Source organism: Charadrius vociferus, unplaced genomic scaffold (assembly GCF_000708025.1).
Source record: "Charadrius vociferus isolate BGI_N301 unplaced genomic scaffold, ASM70802v2 scaffold358, whole genome shotgun sequence".
NCBI lineage: Eukaryota > Metazoa > Chordata > Aves > Charadriiformes > Charadriidae > Charadrius > Charadrius vociferus.
Window position 1 is genome coordinate 267,446 of NW_009649576.1, and position 22,034 is coordinate 289,479.

General features: G+C 42.4%; 1 protein-coding gene across 1 annotated transcript in view; it reads right to left on the minus strand.

Moving 5' to 3' along the window:
• Window positions 1–22,034, minus strand: part of FANCA (Fanconi anemia, complementation group A) — a 38,664-nt gene that overhangs the window by 10,092 nt on the left and 6,538 nt on the right. The window contains exons 7-30 of the mRNA XM_009890344.1: window positions 21,482–21,594; window positions 20,649–20,731; window positions 20,131–20,164; window positions 17,651–17,717; window positions 16,970–17,082; window positions 15,896–15,972; window positions 15,301–15,442; window positions 14,599–14,732; window positions 13,491–13,601; window positions 12,934–13,029; window positions 12,777–12,836; window positions 11,224–11,312; window positions 10,751–10,811; window positions 10,598–10,647; window positions 9,356–9,432; window positions 7,385–7,489; window positions 6,022–6,164; window positions 5,489–5,559; window positions 3,951–4,050; window positions 2,930–3,129; window positions 2,377–2,473; window positions 1,960–2,136; window positions 865–938; window positions 274–402 (exon numbers count right to left, since the gene is read on the minus strand). Coding sequence (XP_009888646.1) covers window positions 274–402; window positions 865–938; window positions 1,960–2,136; window positions 2,377–2,473; window positions 2,930–3,129; window positions 3,951–4,050; window positions 5,489–5,559; window positions 6,022–6,164; window positions 7,385–7,489; window positions 9,356–9,432; window positions 10,598–10,647; window positions 10,751–10,811; window positions 11,224–11,312; window positions 12,777–12,836; window positions 12,934–13,029; window positions 13,491–13,601; window positions 14,599–14,732; window positions 15,301–15,442; window positions 15,896–15,972; window positions 16,970–17,082; window positions 17,651–17,717; window positions 20,131–20,164; window positions 20,649–20,731; window positions 21,482–21,594 — 2,403 coding nt within the window. The remainder of the gene's footprint in view (window positions 1–273; window positions 403–864; window positions 939–1,959; window positions 2,137–2,376; window positions 2,474–2,929; window positions 3,130–3,950; window positions 4,051–5,488; window positions 5,560–6,021; window positions 6,165–7,384; window positions 7,490–9,355; window positions 9,433–10,597; window positions 10,648–10,750; window positions 10,812–11,223; window positions 11,313–12,776; window positions 12,837–12,933; window positions 13,030–13,490; window positions 13,602–14,598; window positions 14,733–15,300; window positions 15,443–15,895; window positions 15,973–16,969; window positions 17,083–17,650; window positions 17,718–20,130; window positions 20,165–20,648; window positions 20,732–21,481; window positions 21,595–22,034) is intronic.

The window sequence follows — 22,034 nt, forward strand, 5'->3', positions numbered from 1 at the left end:
ACAAATTTGAATACAAATTCAACTTAAAAAAGACAGACAGACTAGGGACTATCTGTGACTTCCACCCCAGACCTCTGTCACCTAAAGCAAGATTCCTATGCAAAGACTGGTGAGTCACACAGAGCCACCTCCCAGCTTTCACTGCCAGCCCGACCTGTCAGAAAGGAACCGCTTCCACAGCCCCATGTACGGCACAACCTCACAAATCCAAGCTGGCAAGGTCACTAGCAGAACCATTGCTTCTGCAGAAATGCAAGTCATGATACAGAATACCTTTGTGAGGAATCCAGAATGGTATTGATAATAATGCCACATGCCTTCTCCAGGTCTCCGTCGCAGCCACCAGAAGCAGAAGGTGCTGGAAGATACCATTGGTAGATGGCCCAATAATGGAAATCTTGTCTGCAATGTTGAAAATGAGAAGACAGAAAATCTATCAGAGCGTTTTAATGGTGCTTTCCCTTAACGTAAAAGGAAGTTCACGCAATAAGTGAAGCAGAATGACAGATACAAGCACCCACATAAGTGCAGATTTAAGAAGAGCCATGTACCAGGTACCACATGTCCTAATGTCAGCCATCTCTTGCTTCCAGAAATGGGGAAGTTTTGAGAAAAGTTATTTGGAAGGACTGCACGTGCAGGCCAGAGGTTATCTGGTGAACTTCCTGCAGTTAAAACCCACGCCTCATCCTAGCACTGCTTGAACTCTGGACAAATCATAGTAGTTGACGGGCACTGGTGTCCCACTGAAGCTTGTTTATTTACTTTTGTTGTTAACTTTCTGATCTTCAATGCTTTTTCCTAATTTGTGTGGAAAAGACTCTGGAACTATTTCCCCTTTCAATAGAGCCCCCCTGCGCTTACCTTTCTGAAGCAGAGAGAATATCCTTTTCAGGATACACTTGCAGCTCCAACAGCAGCCACTCTCTGAAAGACAACTGGGAAAAGCAACGATTTAGGTAAAAGGGCAGACCAGCAAAGAAAGCAACTTGTGCAGAACAGCCATCTTCTTCCCAACATAAAACCCACCTTCACCCACACTCAGACACAATCCTGTGCAGATTAAGAAATAGCATTCAAAAATTTACTGAAAACAAGCCTATAAAGTATTTCTCACACACAGCCACACACACACACACACCCCCCCCTTTGACATTTCCAAACATGCTCATCTTAAAACTAAAACCTAGATACCAGAATGAATGTACGTTATTAGAAATAAATGCTAAAATGAACAAAGCACCACAGTCAGACAGACTGGTATAAGCATCAAAGAAAGGTTATAATGCAAAGGTATTTTAGCCTTGTACATCAAGCTAGCCAAGCACAAGGAGTCATTCTAGTAACATGACAAACTCCTCTGCACAAAGACAAACTGGTTTTTATATGAACTAGGTTAAAAAAAGAAATCCTGTCAAATCAGATACATTGCACGAATGGTATAAAGAGAATATCTGAGATGTTAACCCACTTCATAGCAAGGCAGAGCCAAACAACCCAAGTTACACAGGTGGTTGAGAACACTGACATTTAGACAAAGCTCCAAAAAAAAAAAAGCAAGCAAGTATTTTCAGCTATTTGATTCACCATCACTTCATAGACAGTACACAGTAGGAAGCCGAGGTTATGGACAGGTCTTTTCTCTACGTTTCCTGACCATTTTCTTACTGTTAAGGTTTATCTTGTCAAGCTTTCTGCTTTTGCAACAAATAGGACACAAAAGCTTTACCTCTAGTTTTCTATTTCTACCTTATCATCATCAGCGAAATCTACAAGTAACATTGAGCACGTAACCTAGGGCGCATGACATCTTCCAACTGCCCAACCAGCTTTCCAAGCATTAAGTTTTTACAAGAAGCTTTTTATCACCAATAAGGAAATTGCAAAGGGCAGATGTGAAAAAAAAAAAAAAAAAAAAAGAATTACAGTGTGAACTTAAGTCACAGAAAAGATTTATACCTGGAATGCCTTTTCCTTCAAGAGCTCTTGAAAGCGTGTTTGCTTCCACAAACAGAGACTGGCTCTTTTGTAGTTTAGAGAGGGACATGACGGCAAACTCCAGATGAGGTCAGTATTACCCTCCTTGCACAGCATTCCCCGAGCTTCCAAGCAAAGCCGTGGCACAGTGTACTGCAGCTAAAACAAAGGCATAAAACCCCTGCACATTTCCACCACAAAAAAAAGGCCCAGTGCAACCTCTGGTTGTGTGAAGCTGCCAAACAAGCAAATACACAAGATGGTAAGATGGGAGGGTACAAAGATGCATTTTTATATAGTTTTCTTTGTACAAGTTACAGGTGCCCAGGAGTCTGCAGCGGGAAGTTGAACTGAGACTGATCTTTCTCATAAGTAATAGCAAAACGTTTTTCCTTTTACCTTTTTAACAAGGCTAGGAGGAAGCATGGCACACAAATCTTCATGAGTATAGGCTGGAAACTTGCACATGAGATAAGACACTGCTGCAGTGCAAAACCTGGTAGAGAAAAAGAAAGAACTCCGTTATCTGGTTGGTTCAGCCTTGTCTTTTCCCACTCATGGAAGTTCAAAGTCAAAACAAAGACCAAGCATTAAAAATGCTTTAAACCAACGTGTTCCAAACATATTTGCTTTTGGGACCACTTCTATTTACATGCTCCCAACCCCAAGTACATTAATGGCACAAATTTCAGAAGCAGAGACTAAACTAAAACCTTTGACAGCATCCAGTCAGTCCTTTCTCCAGCAGGCAGTACAATCATCAGGATGCTATTTCACATGGGACCACCATCAACCTGTTTCTCTGTGCAGCGCCTCTGTGCAGCACAAACATCTACAGATCCTCTGGAAATACACCGCAGGAGCACAGGAGCTTTACCAGCGCCCCTCCTGTGGCAAACCTAAACCCATCACCTGGGGAAGCAAGGACGTGGTGGTGGATGTGTGATCTCACCTCATGCAGAAGGCAAATGACTCTTCCGTCCTGCACAGTAGCAAGGAGTTCCAGTACTCAGAAATGGAAAGGACTTTTTTGGGAACAGGCTGAGAAATCCCAAAATTGGCTTCCACTTCAGGAATTAAAGCTCTGGATTCACTTAAGTGGATCACAAAAACTGCTAGTCCTAAAACGTGCGCATTGTTTAGGGAAGGACCCTGCAAAGCAAGCATAAGTAAAGAACTGAAGAGAGAGACATTTCATTTGTAATAAAACAACTTTTCTAAGAAAAAAAAAAAACAACCCAAAACCAGAATTAATCAGTTAGCAGAACACTGCTTCTGCCCATTGACTAATTAGTGCAGTGATATCAATTTAGCAGATCAGAGACACCAGTTACATCAAACATGTTCTTCCTTCCTTGAAATCGTACAGCTATCTTTGGTCAACCCTCAGCAAAATTTGTATGTTTCTGTAACGCAGTAACCTGAAGCAAGTAGCTGTATATTCAGCCTAGAATTTGAGACCCTCAAGGCTTTTTAGCTTCTATGACAGCTGATCTAGTCTATCAGCCCTTTAATTTCACCCTTGCAATATCACAGGGTAAAGGAAATAAAACAAACAGTTCTTTAGAAGAAAACCATGCTCTGCTGCATCCTAGATTTGGGGGTCTTTCTTTTATGTTTAAAAAGGGTGTATAACTCAAATATTCAACATGGAAGCTTGGGAATTAAGCATTCTACCATATTCTTTTGACTCTGTTCATAAGCTTGCTTATTTTAGCTCCTGTTAAAATATATCTCAGAATGCATTAACCTACTAGAGTAGCAGTTCTGTAGGAAAACATTCAGCTCACATTCCTGAGAGCAAGCCCATACTACTTGTCTGAAATTAAGTGGGGTGTTTTTTGGAAGCCTGAGAGCTAGTGAAGTCCCTCCCCAGTGCAATCCAGACAGGTACATGCCCCACAGCTCAGGAAATGGAGCTAGGATAGCCTTCAGCACACTATAACCATAGGATTCATGGTTGGAAAACTAACCTGATGATAAATAAGCTGGCAGAGCCTGCCCAGAAGGGCAGGTAAGAGATTCTTGTGTCCACACGTCATCTTCACAAACAAGGAGAGACATGGTCCCTGCCTGCAGAAGGCAAAAACCACATGCTTGTTCTACTACCTCTTTTTATCCCCAATACAGGAAGAGGCATTTAAAAATGCCTAAACACAATGAGCCTGGGCCACACTCGTCTGTAAATACAGGACAATTATCATTCCATTTACAGCCTCAAAGGAAGTTTAATTTTTCGAGTACCTGCACAGAGGACCCCTACGAAGGCATGAACTCCGCCAGTTCCCTGCCTCAAATACTTAATAATATCTAGTCAAAGAGGTGTTCTGAGCTGACAAGGAGAGAAGGAAGCTGCCTGGGGCACAGGCAGCTTCTTTCAGACAGGGAGCACAAGGTAAACAGAGGCAGAGCAATAAATGGGATCAAAAAACAAAGCAAGAGCAAAAAGGAATTAATACAAGGTCCTGTTGTAAAACAGAAGGAGGGAGGGAGGGACTTTCCCACCAAGCTGACAGAAAAAGATACCCTCAGAAGAGACTGGATGGTGAGCTGGGTTTAGAAACCATTTCCTGGGATGCTCTTGTTTATCACAGCTACTTTTCAGCATAGCTTTTCCACAAGATTCATCTGCTCCAGGGCAAAACAGCGTACAAGAGAGGGAGAGACTCACTGGTTGCCAAAGCATGCTGCACTCCAGAGAGGCAGCCACCTAGTTGAGTACCGTCAGCAGCTGGGATCGCAGGCAGCTTGTCAGTACATTGTTTTTTTCCAAGAAAGCGATTTTCCACTGAAACGTTACCCATGTTTACAGAATTGTTACATCATGAAGGAGACGGCATTAGTAGAGTCCTTCCAGTGGTGGAGGAGCACTACCTCTCCCTCCTCATACAGGCCAGAATCAGAGAGTCACTTCCAGGGAGAAGAGGGGCCAGGAGGTAGAGAGAAGGTGTATCACGCTGCTCGTCTTGCACCTGCAGCGTTAAACTTTATGCCTCACTCATTTCATATTAGATACAGCATTAGGGATGAAGGCTGAACGTGCTAAAAGCACTGAACATGCCAAAAGGACACCTTGAAGACACATCAGTGCTTGCTGTCAAAAGACAAGCACCGTCCTCTCCTGATCTCTACTGCCAGCCAGCAAGTAATTCCTGGACAAAAAGAATGTGCTTCGTTCCCCATCCCCCACCACTGAGCTGAAAATGCCAACCTGAGCATGTACTATTTGTGGAAAGTTTCAATACGTTGTCACAGAGCACAAAGGAGATACAGATGCCAACTTTTTTTGAAGAGATCGGTAACAACAGAGGAGAGACATGTTTTATTTACACATATACATCAAAGCGCATTAGTTCTTAGATTACAGAAACTCAGAATAAAGCAGCCTGCAATTGCCAGCCTGGCCCAGTGGGTATGAACAACCAAAAGTCCCTCCTCGCCCCTGGACAAGTGTTGGAATTCTACCATATGAACCAATTTTGATTTCCCTACTCTTTTGCTTGCATCTTACCTGTCAGGAGGGTTAAAATAGGAAGCAGCTATCAGATTTTGGCAGAATGATGTCAGCAGAAGATCAACAACCTGGAATAAGAGACACTGCTAATTCCTACTTGTCAGGCTGGATACCTAGATCTAGTTTTGTACTGCATATATATTATGTTTCCCGACATTAAAACTAGGCGACAATTGGTTAGTGACATTCAGAAGTCATACAAATCCACTGGCACTGAGAAGAGATGGAAAGTTACACCCATAACAGCCCAGGAATGATCCCAGCACACAACAAATACCTAGACAAGTCTGCTGAAGAAAGCCCAGCTCATCACAGGATTGCTCTGATAGAATATATCTCTAAATCTCCCCACCAGACATCCAACAACTTCCAGGAGGTTAAAACATATGAATAGTCTGTGCACAAGGTAGACAAAAGGAGAATGCATTTCCTGTTCTCCACAGACAAAGCAGCCTTTCACACATACTGCCCAGATGCATTTTTACCTACCCAACCCCCTCGTTTCTCACCCCAAGCCAGATGGTACTCACACTCTGATGGCAGGGTTCCAGCCTGGGGGCAGAAATGTCAACTTGGATTGGAGAATTCAAAGTAGCAGCTTCGTTCTCGTCACTGCTGTGACCCAAGACGCTTTCGAGTCTGTCAGAAATCACTGCAATCTGTGCTGGCACATCTGCAGGAAGGTAACAGGAGGAGGACAAGGAGAGAAGGCACGAAAGATTTACAACTCCACATAACAGGAAGAAGAACAAGTGAAATACATACTCGAATTGATCAGAGCCCAAAGAATGTTATGAAAAGCTTTAATGAGCAAAAAGTGTTAGCTGGAACACAGTGATCATCACCTCCATTTTAGAAGCAGCCTTGTTTTTATCCCCAGTACTATTACCAGCTGTCCTGGTTTGAGCTTGCACAGGACTAACTTATTTTCTAATGCTTGGGAAAACTGCACTTCTAGAAGACTCTAGTGTCTGAATTTGTGAAAATATTTACTTTGTAGCCTGCTGTGGTGTGTTGGTTTTAAAGTCTCAGTGTTTTCAAGCTTGCCAGGTGCAGGGACAAGGAGGAGCAATACCTGAGCACTTGACCCAAGCTGGCCAACAGGGTTATTTCATACCATGAACGTCACATTCAATGTAAATTAGAAAGTTTGCTGCAAAGTTCTCTGTGCCTTGATGGCTGCCATCCTGAGAACTTCTTGCCCCAGTGCCGGACGCCTGAGGCCTTCCATTCCTCCCAAAGCCATAGCATTCAGTGTCTGACGTTCACTGTCCACAGCTGGGAGCGCACAGCTTCCTACTGATAGAATTGGCTGAGTGTAACTCTTGTATATTTTATATTGGTATTGGGATCACTATTCGTTCTTTAGTGCTATTAATATTAATTATCTAATCTTATTCTATTAAATCTGTTTATATTTAAACCTCCAGGTTTCTTTGTTTTTTTCTGATTTCCCTTCCCAGGTGGGAAGGGGTCATCAGGTGATAGAATAATCGTCTAAACAACAATAAACTGTTGTGGGTTTTCTCAAATGATAACACCAACACACACCAAGAACAGTTTTTCACACTGGAAAGGAAACAGCCTTCCAAAGGGGGCCCAAGTCACCAGGCGAGCCCCAGGAATGGGGCTGTCCATCTTGGCAAAGGTCAGTGTGGTACCAAGCAATTGTCACAAAGACGCAGAGCTGAAGTTCAAACACGGAAAATACATCAGACATTAAAATATATATATCCATAGCTGGAAGGATTATACAGGTCTGAAAGATTACCATCTTCAGGTACCAGTGGCAAGTAACTACTGCTGTTGCTTTGGCTAGCATTAGCCACTTTTTATTAACGCAGCTTTTGTAACAGTCACTTAAGGGTAGTTATAACTTGCCTTCCTGCATACCTTCATATTTAGCCTGGTCCACAATCAGCATCCTTAGTGCAGCCAGTTCAGCCTCCAGCTGCTCAACAGGCTCTTTGGAATGGCTGGTCTCCACTTTTGATTCATCTAGACAAGTAAGAGAGAAATGCAACACGTTATCCTCACCTTTGCGCATTACACCAGTTCACAAAAGGCATTCAGCAATCTCTGCATACATTTTCGGTAAAAGCAGTATTTACTTTTCTACAAGCTATAATAGATCCCCAAAGTGTCAATCTGCCACAGACACAGCTTTGTTTTTACATTGAAAATTTACTATTTGATAAATCATTTATGAGTTTACTCCTAGTTGGAGAAAGGAATTAAATTTTTGAAGACAAGAGGCAAGAGTTCTCCTTTCAGAGTTTTCTTCCTACTTGCTTTAGCTCTCTGCCCTTCACAGAAACGCTTGCTGCCCTCAAAACACTGAAACCAGTCTTAAAACACAAAGACAGACATTACAGCGTGAATACTACGTCATCAGCTTCTCCTCTAGCCCAACACCATGCAACATCTCCAGATGTTGTTACGTGTTACTTTATTCTGCTTTTTGTTTAGAAGAACAAATAAAAGGAAACTCCCTTTGCCACTAGAAAGACAGCGCCACCAGCAACACGCTGCCGCAGCACAGCCTGAGAAACCACTCGTACGGTTTGTTAGACAGGAGCAGCATCTTGTACGTGGGCCAGAAATAACTCAACCACGAACAAGGGAAGTAAATAACAAAGGTTAAAATTAATACTTGTTATAAACACACTGTAAAGCAACGAGGTGTTAGGGGACTGCCGAGTCACCTTTATGTGCAAGAGTGAGCACTAAGGAACAGGGAAGGCTTAGAGCTGACCAATACTCAATCCTGCCCTCAATCCAGCGCCTCTGCAAGAGCCCCGGGGATGGATTAGGATGCAGGGGACGCAGATCAGGATGCGGGGGACACGGCCCAGGCTGTGCCACTAGAGGTCCCTGGCAATTCAAGGACTCCTGCAGAGCTCTGGCTGCCCATTGGGATCCTGCCGACCCAGGCACGAAGGGATCCTTCATCCCTGCCGGTTGCCAGGACAACCTCCGCAGCCAGACTGCTGCACATCTGCGATTCCCCAGGACTGCTTTGTCACGCCTTGGGAGCTACAGCACCTCCAGAAAAGCTTCAAACGCCCAAAATGCCCTGAGTAGGAGTCAATTACAGATTCGTCTCTGTACACGGAGTACACTTTTATCTCCACCACACTCTGGGAACAATCTCTGCTCACCAGCCTGACCTTTTTATTTCATATAAACCTGTGGTGAGGACGTTGCCCATTTTAAGGTGCGTTTGAAACACCCACTTGCTGAAAGAGACAGGAGAGCTCATTAAACATCTCTTACGCTGACACACACTGCACCAGTAATGTGGCTGCAGTGATGGGACCTGAAATTAGTGGGTCCCTCCCACCCAAGTGCATGTAAACTATGCGCTGCAATGCCTTTATGGCTGGCTCCGTTCCTAGCCCCTCCTGTTTCCCCAGATCTCAGTCACGCAGAGTAATCCATTCTTAAAAGGGGATGATGGTGAGTTCAGACAGCACAAGTGCCATTACGCAAGGAATCAACACAGCAGGCTCACACCCCAGGCTAGCCGGGGCTGAGAAGCATTCAAGCTGCAAACGCTGATTCACGGAGATGTATTTGAGCTAGATTTAAATCAGCTAGCTCAGGCATCATTTGCAGCCTCAGCACAGCACACAGCTCCACACGGACTGCAAAAATCCCACCCAAGCAGGGCAGGTAGAGAAAGTCATTATAAGAGTGACTATTTAATACCTGAATAAGACATAAAGAACATACGTATATTTACATACAGATTGAAGACCTAATCATCTGTAACTTTTTGAAAATTTTCAATTCAGGAAGGCATCAATGGAAATATTAACTTATTTTTCAAGCTGATCCATAAGTAAATGCTGTATTTTTTACCTTGGAGCATTTTCTCTTTCATAGCATGACAGGCTTGTATGTATGTGGAGTACAAGTTTGAGGGTATTTTATCAGCTCTACAATAAATAAATAAAAAAAGACATTTATTATACCACATAACCACATTCAAACTTCAGCTTTATTAAATATAAGCATAAACAACAGCTATGCTATGAAATGTAATTACAGAGGCTCCAGCTCCAAAGCATATAGAGCATCTGAAGCATTTTTTTAATCATCATCTGACGTGAGGGCCAGAAATTTATACCCAAGGCTTTCATAGCAAGTATTGTACATGTGTAACACACTACACAAAAACAATACTATATATATTATTAATGCATGCATTAATACCTATTTCATAAAGAGTACGTGACTAAGATAACTTAAACTCTTATATGATGTGACATATAGTACTCACACTTCTAAAACACTAATGTGATGGAGATCAAAGTTTGACCTCCAACACTTGCTGGGCAGGCACTCAAAACACGTTACATGAGGCTCCCTAGAACTCAGCTGCTTCTCTTAAAACTTTAATTTGAAAAATATGATCCAGTCTTTCTTACAGTCAGACTGGAATGACAAGGCAGGACCGAATGCCTCATTTGTAGGCAGTGTTGCAAACGTTTTTTCTTCATGATATGTTACAGAGGAATTAATGGATTTAAACTAAAGCTGTTTCTGCAATGCAGAAGAGCACTGTCAAACATGCAGACAAGACAAGCTTGAGTTCTGAGAGGGGCTGTGTTCTCCTGGGACATTATCCTGGTGTCCCTTAAGAACAGCTCATAAAGCTTTAATAGTCATTGAAGTTTCATCTTCCTCTTCTCCCATACCCTCTCCCAAAGAGAGGGGAGACTTTTCACAGGGGGCTCATCTTCCCAGTCAAATTTTATATTCGGCAGCATTGTCCAAAGTTCACATAAAAATATATCCAGCCTGCAGTCAAAGAGTCGCATTGGACAACTTCTAGATAATGGTTTTAGAGTGGCTAGAGGACTAATTACAGAACTGAAGACATTCACCTATACAGATAAGCTATCTGTATAGGTAAGCTGTACAGATAACCCACCCACAACCTACAAGCCAGAAGCCTGGCCAGGAAGCCCTGCCAAGGGTTAGCCAACACTCAGCGTTTTGTAAACAAGATGTCAAAGCCTCCAGTAATCTGATATAAAGTCAAATGTTCTGAAGAGAAAGTCCAGAAGCCCAGAAAATAACACTGGGAAGTCTCAATACCTCTTTAAAGAATCTATAAAAGCCATGCACACATCTGGGGTTTTAGGGAGCTGCAACAGAAAAACAGGCAGGTTAGGCACAAATTACCTGTCTACAAACACACAGCTCAATGGGAGGATCAAAAAAATAAAAAAGCCAAAAACAAATACCAACCACACGTGGCCTGAGCAAAGCAGGAAGAAACCAGGAAGTGTAATATGGTCGCCTGAAAATACTGAGACAGAAAAGAAATACAGCAAAATATTAACAATGCCAAAGTTGCAAAGCGCCATTTCATTACCTCAAGAATTAACTTGGCTCTTGCAAATAAGAAATATTCATGGAAACATGAATAAACCCAGGCAAATCAAGCTCAGATTAGCCAATAGTTATTAATTCCTTTAATTTTGCTTTTTATTATTATAACAGTTGTGGACTTCTCTTGCAGGTGCTTATATGCTTTTTCACTCTCTGCACAAATAGCCTTTATTTAGATGACTACTGAGGAAGTGCATAATATGGGAAGAACTTTCCAAAACCTCCTTTGCTCACATCCTCAATTTTTCCTTGTTTTGTTATTTTGATTTGGACTTGGCCTATATTATTATTACAAGTAACAACAAGAAGACACGAGAAGCACACAGTACCTGGCTTCTATCACAGATGTTGGGATTTTCCTTGTGTTTTCAAATATCTGAAGGGCCTTTTCAACGTCACGAAGCGCCTGGCCCTGGGGCTGGCTCACACAAGTAAAAATGAGAAAAAGATGTTGTAAGAAATAAAGGATGACGATAATCTTCCCTGCTTGTTCTTTCAGGGTTAGTAACAGTTGTCTGTACTGTGAAGGGAAGTGACTGAAGGAACACAATTAAGTAACAAGAACTACCTGATGTGCAGACTAAAACTGCAGGATGGAGAAACAGAGCCTGAACCATCAGCCTGCCTCAATAAGGCTTTTACTCACAACAGCTCTTCTAGGTCAGCCCAAAGGTCCATGTAGTTCTGTACGCACCTCCTACAGCAGCTGCAGCAGATACTCCTGCTTAACGTCACATTGTTTATTCAGTTGTCCCCCACGGGGACAGTATCTTTTCTGTTCTGAATTTGGTTTATTGTTATTCTATTTTAGTTCATACGCTTGGCATCAAGACCCATAATCTTTGCTTCCAGCCCGTGCTACTACACTCCAGGCAGAGGAACTGCCACCCCAGGTTTCTCTTGTTCAAGCCATAAGACGTCTTAAGACTGCAACAACCCAGGCAAGTTTCTCGGACAAACAGATCAAACTTGGAAGAAATTAAATGAAATCTTCAGTTACGACTTTCAGTTCATCACAGGACTAGATTGCATTGCAGTACATTCAACCACCCTATCACCAGCCTGTATTTCATCTACTCCAGTTGACTGACTGTATAAATGAGGCCCCCTAGACTGCCATATTTATGATCAATAAATAGGAAGGAGCAATGGAGCCAAATGCTTCCTTATCCATTACTGTTGTTACTCAAAAACTTATTAGGAACCACAGTGTGAAACTGCAGACTGTAGGTTCCCTCCCCAAGTCTCCTTTAAATATGAATACAACACCAAATAGATGACACGCTATACTGAAAAGAATCAAGATATATATAAAATGCTTTCCTACACGATCAAATCATTGGGAACAAATCCATAGAGGGAAGTGTCACCATTGTAACATGCTGGTCAGTCAACAGAGCTAACACAGCCCCAGTCCCTGCAAACCTGTACTCTGCATCCCCACACCACACAACACCATTAGATCTCCCTTTGCCCCTTAAATCCTCCCTCACAGAATCTTCCATTTATTTTCTGTACCCCCACAGCACAGGATGGGCAAGAGGTAGCCAGCACTTTCCTGCTTCAAACAGCAGGTGCTGACTGGGTGGCTAATGTAGGTGCTGCTTGGCCAGTAGCTGACTGGCTAATTAACAAGTTCCTCTGCAGCCTCATCACGGACTACTCATCATAGTCTGTTTGTCCCCTGCATAATTCTAGCTTTCATGAAATCTGGGGAGACTCTGCATATTTGTGGCCACTAACCCCTCCATCTTAAAGCTGGAGAAGATTTGGCAGCATGCTCGAACTTGGTAAGAACGGCAGACAGGTGGATAACGTAAGCTCTTTCCCAGAGGAAAAGGGGCATGACTGATGAGAAAACCATGAGACAGACCAGCAGTACCTGCACAGATTCATCCGTGGAAGACAAGTCTTCATAGAGCCCCATATCTTCTATAGCAACCTGTGCGAGGTTACAGAGAGACGCACATGGTCACAACACAGCCAGTATTTTGACAGATCCAGAAAGAACTCTTTTCAAAGAGACAGTTTTTACTAACCTTGAGGTCAGCCAGTCTGGTTTTAGCCAAAGTGATGTACTCCAAGAGAATAGACCGATGTTTTGCTGGCACAAAAGGCGGATACATTATATGGACCTGAAATGTGAAATTCAAAACAAGGTTTACCATTTTTACAGGAAATTAGTGTAAATTTCTGGTAATGATTACAGTCATTTACCTCAAATATTCCTCAAGGAAGATGCTATTGCTTGCTTTAAGATAAGCTCTTTTCATGGACACCAACATGCGGTTTTTCCCAACAAACAAAAAAATCACTCTGGAGTGCTTAAATTTAACACCATGAAAGGAATTCTCCTTCTTGTCAAGTAAATAAAGGAATCTTGTACTTCTTTATTTCAGGGAGAAAAGGTTTTGAATAATGTATCAGAAGCAATGCAATTACTATAACAACATTAACAATAAGCTGAGCGTAGTCGAAGACACATAATGCAATTACTATAATAATAATCTGAACCTAGTCAAAGGCACAGGTACGTTCATTTTGGAGCAGTTCTGTATCAGTCTTTAGAAAACCATCTCCAGTAGCATCTTCTCACCTTCAAGTACGGCGCTGCTTCAAAGGGCACTAGCTCTGACAAGAACTCAAAGAGGAAGACCAGAGTTTTCTTACTGCTCCCGTGGTGACCACCAGCGTTCCCAAAGGAAGCCTGAAATGGGAAAACAACACCACAGCCTTTCAGCATGGAGAAAATCCCCATCCCAGCACTTTGCTGAACTCTGCACACAAATCCCAGACATCCACCACAGATATCTGCTTTCTGTCAGGGGACTCTTTCTGGAGAAAAGTTTATAGAAATCTTTATGGAATTTTTCTTTGGGGTTCTTTGTCCAGTTTCCAGAAAGCCTGCTATGGATGCTTAAAGTTTGTTCTGATGTGCTACCATGAGAACACTTAGACGAGTTAAATAAGGCAACACCAAAACGTATCCAAGGATTGAGATTCACAAGGGAACCACAAATCTGCCAGTTTCTACACAACTTTATCTGGGCATGGTAAGGAAAATAAGCCAGTCTGAGGTCTAAACAGAACATAACTAGTTTACCTTCTGATACAACCTGAACACTATCAGCAAAGGCTGAGCTTAGATTTGCAAATTCATACAAAGAAATTTACAGGTTTAAATCATGTGGAGATTTGCATACCTAAAATACCTACATGTTTACAACTAAAAGCTAACGACCAATTATCTATAAGGTCAAACACAGCAATTACAGCTGCATGCAAACATCCAGGAAATAGGAATGCTTCATCTGCAATAACCCACAACTTATGCAATAACAACAGTGCTGGTTATCAAGATACTGAAATACATCCAAGATTATGATTATAACAGGAATTACATGTCTGCATTCCTGACAAATAACTAGAGAACACAAGATGGACTTAAAAGATGAAAGAAGGGAAAACCGGAGAAAGCTAAATAAATCTATTATTTGCAGACACAAAGGAAGTAATAAATATTAAATCATTCCTAGTACCAATACAATCACTTGTTACTCCGTCTTCCCTACCCCCTCCCCGCCCCCAATTCCTGGCTATCTTGTTTGAAATTAGGCTTTCACTGTGCAGCAGAACCCTCCTTACGCACAGGTTTCTCACATTCGTAAAACAAAGATTACCATTCAGGCCTCATTTAGTCTTACCTTAAACCATTCAGAGTAAGGCATGAACACAGCAGGGCCCTCTAGAGCAGCCTGACGAGCTATCAGGAATGCAGTGATCATATTTTCCATATCATAATTCTCAAAGGCCTTTATCAGGAGATGGCTCAGTAGATCTAGAAACATAAAACAATAACCTCAAACTTTGCTCTTGACAACCGTGCTGTAATTTTCTACAGTAAATGAAGACATATATCTGTGATAAAACATCTGCCACATAAAGAAGGATGTGTATTGCTCCTTGGGGAAACTTTGGGACTCGCTTATATTTTATCATGCACATTCAATGGTCAAATACTGTAGGATTTCAGCGTGCAAGAACTGCAGGGAGTCCAGCACTGAGATAATCAGTTAAACTGTAACAAACAAGGTCTGCTAGCAAAGGTGAGATAGAAGAACTAAGCTTCAGTAATCGCTACTGATGAAGGTAATTATCAAATAACAACTCTTAGCTGTACACAAAGTTTGAGAAGTGACAGGGCCAACGCCTGGCATTCATGTTGCCACTGACACAGAATGTCTGAATGGAAAAACAGATTTTTCTCCTGGTCTTTTCCATGCAGGAATCTCAAAACAGCAACTACAAATGACTATGCTGCTACACCAGTCGGCATGGTTTCCCTCTTCAGTCCCTGAGAAGCAACAAGCACACATTAGCTCGCAGGCTTGCCAATACCTACTTACCTTTGAACAGCTGCTCAGCCTCAGCCTGACAGATTGCCAGCGTGGAAACACAGGACAGGACATGCTGCCAGTTCACTTCATGAGTCTCCAGGACTTGCTGCAGCTGGCAGATCGACTCCTTTGCACTCAATGCCACAAACAGCTGGAAGAGAAATAGCAATTCATTTTAGCTATGACATACAGCCACCCATAAGAGTGAAATACACTGTCAATATCAACATGTCTTTTGCATGACTTGTGGAAAAGCTATCCTGCATGTGTCTTCTGCATCAGCTTTCCAGGGCCAGATACCATTCTGGCCTGGAACCAGCATTGGTTAAAATAAGCATAATATTCCAATTCTTTCAGAAGTCATGTCATATTCTGGAACAGTAAAAACTCATCTCTTCAATTATTGTCTTTGTTCTCATTAACAGCTTTGCACCAAAGTCCCTGTAGTACTTTTTCTTCATGTTGCATCCTGCTTACAATTCCTGGCAGCTGGTTCCGATTCTGCAACTGGAACGCACTGGTTTTAAATAATCTCATTTCGGATATTTCAATAAATATAAACCCAACACAGTAAAGTTCTCTTTGTGAGACCAGGAAGACATACTTTGCGATACAAGGTAGTGAGCAGCGAACAAGTTCTTGTAAAGCTCCACTCTTTCTGCATGTGGATGGCATCAGACACTGTATCCAGAAAAATAAAAGTTTACTCTTCAGCAATAGATTTTAAAATACACTCAAAACACATAACTTAACCACACAAGATTTAACTTAACCACACAAGATTTCCCTTTGGCTTTGACATTAAAAACTGTCTGCTGAAATCCTTTCCCTCTCATTCACTTCTGGAACATGAATGGTGGCAACAAGGACTGTGCCATTTCACTAAAGCACTGTCATCTCAAAGCTGTTCTTGAGATCACATGTTCGTAGGCCAACATAATGCATACACAGAGAACCAGCAAGGAATCATCTCTTTCCTCAATCATCTCTTTCCTCAATCATCTCTTTCCTCAATCATCTCTTTCGACTGGAAGCCAGCAATGACACAGCTCTCTCACACAACAGCTACGCAGCTCCAGGTCATAGCTCAGAGTGACTTTACGAGAGATTTCGTAGCCCAGACATAACATTTCTTCCCCAAATCATCAAGCTTCACAATTACCAATCACAGATTTGAAGCCTTCCTGCCTTTATCTCTAATCTACCAAAAGAAACACCCAGTCAGCAGCGAAAGGCCATGTTTTGTGCTTAAACCCAAACACACAGGGCCAGCCTCTGCAATACCAGCTCTCCCACTCACTTTATCCTTTTGCCAGAGCTACTCCCAGAGGCCAGAGCTCTCCCATGTCTGCTCCATAAAGGCTGCTATTACACGTTACTCCAAATTTCTGTTCTCGAGACATTGGCTGAAGCTTTGTTTGAAGGCACTGATTTTCCACTTAAAGTGTTCTCCTGAACTACAGCCATCTAAAGCCCAGATTAACTTTTTTTTTTTTTTTGGTCTGATCTGGCACCCTGCTTTTACAGCCCCTGGGAAAGAGCTGGGGAGTCCGGCAGCTTCTCTGGCTCTGGGTCCTCCAGGCTGGACTCCATTCAGCGAGGCCTGACTGGGATGGAGCTCCGGACACACCACAATAACACACCCTGGAGACACTCACTCCTCCCCACCTAGTCCTACCTTTAAACAATGGGTTGTAAGTAAGAACCTCGGTCAGGGTGTGTCTAAAAAACTGCTGCAAGGAATCCGGATGAACCGCACTTTTATAAACTGACGCATTGAACACATTCAGCCTACAAACGACAAGGAAATATTCAGAAACAACACACAGGAAGTATGATCAACCAGGTACTGATTAGGGTGAAGGACTCATTTTTCTTCTGCATCTCTTATCAAATTGCCAAAGATATATGCTTTTTTGTATGTATTTTTAAAAATCTATTGGTTACTCTATTGGTTATGTAGCTATCAGATTTACAAGCTTGAGTCATATACACCCCTGCTCAGGACAGGGCTGGCTTGACATGTGCAAAGTTGTTAGACAAAATGGGTTTGGAAGCAGGAATTAGAGGAGAAGATGATGGCACTTTCCAGGCGTTTCTGTTCTGAAGGAGAGTGAGAAAACTTGACGGGGGAAACTCACCACACACCAAGAGGATGCTCCAAGATTTGATCCAGCCCTGCCAGAACACCCTTTCCTACCTGATGCTTATTTTTTTTACATGCATTTTCACTTGCACATATTTTACTAGAGAGGAGTAAGTAGCACAGGGTGGGGAACATTCATCCTCTTTCAGTAACAAGTGTAACAGTGGATAAAAAACTCCTCCTGACATTACTTGGGGGAGCAGCTTTTCTTACCAGAACCTCATAGCCTGCAATGTGGAAACATCTTCCTGCTTCTCTTTACCAACAGCATCAAGCACCCCTGTACACCAAAGCGGAGACACAAAAACACAATGAGAGAAATGGAAATGGAGGGAACCGCGACACTAAACAACACAGGAACTAATTGGAACAAGCAATTAGTGCACCTTTAAGAAAGTGAACCTATTAGGGAAATGTGCAGAAGCCATTTAGCAGCATTAAATTCTTACAAATTTTTTTCAAGAGCGACACAGGCTCCAAAACTATTAACACTAACCTTGAACCAATTCAAAAGCATTCCCAAGAACATGCTAATAATTAAGCCATCTAAAAACACACATAAATTAGTATTCAGTTTCCAAACCCAATCCTAACTGTGCTGTGCCGTGCATCTGCGAGTGTGAACACTGCAAAGCTGCACGAAAGAAGTCTGTCCGGAGGCAAGGATTTGCACAAGCAAGCTTTGAATTAACAACCCCTGGAAACAATGGTCTTAACCGCCCTCGCCAAACAAAGAGCTCACTGCTGCTAGTGCCACACATTTGTTACAGCAGTGGGACTTCATGTTACATTCCCTTAGCAGAAATTCCTTCAAAATCTAGATCTGCCCCCAAATGACTTATAGAGGTCAAACAGGTTGGCAGCTTGCACAGCAGATCACCTTGACCATCAGCCCACGCCACTCAAAGCCCACATACTGAGAAACCCCGTGCTTTACAGCCTGCTGCAGCAGCAGTTTTTCTGGTTCTTGTCCCATCCTACCTTTAAAAGCCTCATCTTTTAACAGCTGAAAAAGTTTGTTTTGTTTATTAGGATCATTCTGTGAAGCACCCTTGAAAATGAAATTTACTGAGCTGGGGCAGCAAAACCAGCATCCCTCACATGTTTTTGGTAAAGCAGTCCAGTGTTAATATGTAATTCTGTCCTCCCCTGCTGAGGAATACTTTAAGGTTAAGTAGAGGAGAATAGAGAAAAGGAGATAAACTCTACTTATCCTCAGGCACAGGAGTTCAATATAGCAAGATCATTACTATGAAGCACAGTGCTCCCATGCTACTCAGCCTGTCCTTCTCCTGTGAAGGTCTTCATTAGTTGTGAATTATTTTACATAAAGAATCCTGATGTTCTTCAAAATAGCAGATTAGTTAATTGAAACCCCTCAAAGGTGAACTAAAAGGATACACTAGCAAAAATATCTTATTTAGAACTCGTTTTCAGCCACATAGCCTGCAAGTCAGTCAGTGGCAGCACAGGCAGCACAAACGCGAAGGTCAAATGAAGAGCAGGTTAGCACAGACTCCCGCCTGACTGCCAGCAGCCTGCTTCTCTTCCTCCAAAATCCCCCGAGTCCTGTGTTTATACGGGTTATTTTTCAAGTACCAACACCACTAACCTGAGATGGGACTCATACATATTAAATAATAAAGCACTTCTCTTACAGCTTTCTCTTTTTAGAACCGCTCCGCAAGGTCTGTAAGACATCTCTGTCTACCGACAACGCTCCCTGCGAGACACGGGGTAAGGGCTCAGGCTGGCAGTGCCCGTGGGGAAGAGACGCAGAAGGGAGGGAGCAGTCCTGGTGTTGTGCCCTGCTTTTCAGTCACCTTACAGCAGAGGACAGGCAGTAACCTCTGCAGCAGCACTGAGTACGTTGCTGAAACATGACAGCAAGAAAAGTGGTAAAGCGCTGTCGCTAAGGAGACAGGAAAGTAACAGCAGGCGCACAGTCAGATTATACTAATACGCCGGCGCAGGGCACACGAGGAGCTCTTAAGTGAACCCTTCCGCTGCTGTACAGCGGATACAGCAACTTACCGTGAAGATCATCTGTGACACAAGACAAAAATAACCCTCGTGTGTGTTTAGTCTTGCTGCATCGGGATTTGCAATGCAAATGAGGCACTACTACGCTTGAGCTCGCAGCAACAGCACCAGGACTGCCCAGGCCAAAACAGGCATGTTGTCCATGGGACAGTTCTTGAAGACTGGCTGTTTAAAGACTACGCGTGTACGTTAGATGTCTTTGCTCAGCATTTTAAAAAAAAAAAAGTTTCACAAAACGTTAGTCTGCAAATCCAAACCACGAACCAGCAAAACAGCTTACTTGCACATAACTTTGTAAATTCAAAGTTTAATTTACTAAGCAGAGAAAATTCTCTTAGCTTAACCTCTGTGCTACAACAGGTTGGATTGCTTCCAAACTTGTTAAAAATCAGCTCAGATATCAACCTGATGTTGCAGCTGGGAGCATCAGAATGAGCTAGCATAAGAGGCAAGAAATTATCTGCAGTGTTAGAAGACACTCACTTTACAAGAGTGAAGGGGAAAGCAGAGGCACATAAAATCAGTGACGTAAATATTATGCACAACAGAGGAAAAGCATCCCAGGCAAAAGATTTCTGCTTAGAGATTTAGATACGAACAAGGAACTTAGAGCAGTGATGCACAAAGCTGTGAATCACAAACACACTTACATGTCAACATCCTTTGCAAGACAGCATGACAGATCTGTTGAAAATTGACAAATTAAGACCATTTAGAGTTTAAAAGAGCTACGGTTCTATGCAGAATAAATAAATTGACTCAAAGAAAGTGTTTTGTCCCTCGTAATCTAAAGCTTAACTTTTATCTCAGGCCTTAGAGTAGAACAGATACAATAGACAGAAGGGCAAGCATTTCCCATGCTTACCAGCATTCCATGCCTCACATTCAAACGGAAAAAGAAAGCAATCAAGGTGAAACCAAGGAAGCTTAAAAAGCCCCTGACACCTTACCTTGGAGAAATTCTCTATTTAAAAAAAAAAAAAAAAAAAAAAGAAAAGTCTTTGTTCTGGTTTCACCATTTCCTCCTCACCCACTCCAGCACCTGGACCACCACCCTTTCTTTGCTGCTCTAAGCTCACATTTTTTTATACTCAGCAAGGTACAGACATATATAATGGAATTCCTTTTTTTAAACAACCATTTGTAAATAGGTTCATTTTGTCCTTACATAGGGGACCTTCTTGAACTCCAACTTCCTTCCCAGCTCCGAAGTTTGCTGAAAGCCATTCTGAAGAAACACGATCGCAAAGTCTGCAAATCAAGAAGGAATTAGTGCTTCAGCATCCCCTTTCAATAAAGGTCACTTGCTCTTTCGCCTCCCCATCTCCATCTCCCACCAGGACTAGTGGCTGAAAAGCCTCATTCACTACACAAGGAATCATTTATTTTCTTGGAGTAAAATTAACCCCACCGACAAAAGGACCTAGAACAATGGATGACAAAGAGCACAGAAATTAAAAGGATTATAAGACTAAAGAATTTATAGGTCTTATGCTCTATTACCACTGCAGAGCTCATATGGGTTGTACCTGACCAACCACACTGGTCCAAAGGTCTGACTACAGCTCTTCAATCAAATTGTGCAGTGATTTTTTTTTTTTTTCTAAACAAAACCACAAAATAAATACTAGAGAATGACAGGGGGAAAATGGAACTGTTAAATATTTCTGGTCCAAAAATACCTCAGATACTTTGCGGGAACGTCACACTCTCAATATATCATCCCTGGCCCCACACACCTTGCAATTACACTTTCTTGTGATACTGGAACTCAAAGGGATATAGAAATTCCAAACCAATTCTCTTTTAAGGGGGGAAAAAAATTGCTAAATTCGCCAAATATAAAAATACATAGTCCCTCTCACTGAAACAAGGTAAGAAAATGCAAAGTGAGGCCTCTGTTCTTACACCTCCTAGCTTTTCAGCTGCAGAGCCCTTGCTGCAGGCTGTGCAGACCAGCAGCTGGGCCCTGCTCCTCCAGCGCCCAGCCGAAAGCCTTGCCTGAGAGAAGACAACCAGCGAGCTCCACGTCCGGGGAGGAGGATTCCACCCGCTGACAGAGGCCACGCAGGCTGCTGCACAGCCACTCCACCACAGCAGGGGCCGACGGGTTGCTGAGAACAAACAAAAAGCACATTCATTTCAGTCACTCCTACTTATGTAACGCTTGGGTTTTTGCTCCACCATCCTCTTGGACTCGGGAAAGAGCCATCTGTGCGGGGCTCTGCCCCATTTCTGCGGCATTTCATTTCTTTAATTTTGGACCAGCAAGAGCTTTATTTGCTTTATAAAAAGATTCCACAACAAACACATCAAAAAGAAAAAAATACTTGTGAAATTGTGTGTTCATGTATTTCCTCATCTCTGAGGAATCTGACATTAAATCTCTGACATTAAAATATTTCCATTGTAAAAGTTCTGCTAGAAGAAAGACTTTACTTCCAATTTCTAAGATAGTTGGATAGAAATGCTTAAAAAAAAAAAAGCTCTTAAATCTACCCCTTTGGTTTCCTTACATTTGAAGTACAGTGGCCACTGAAGGCTTTTTTCCTAT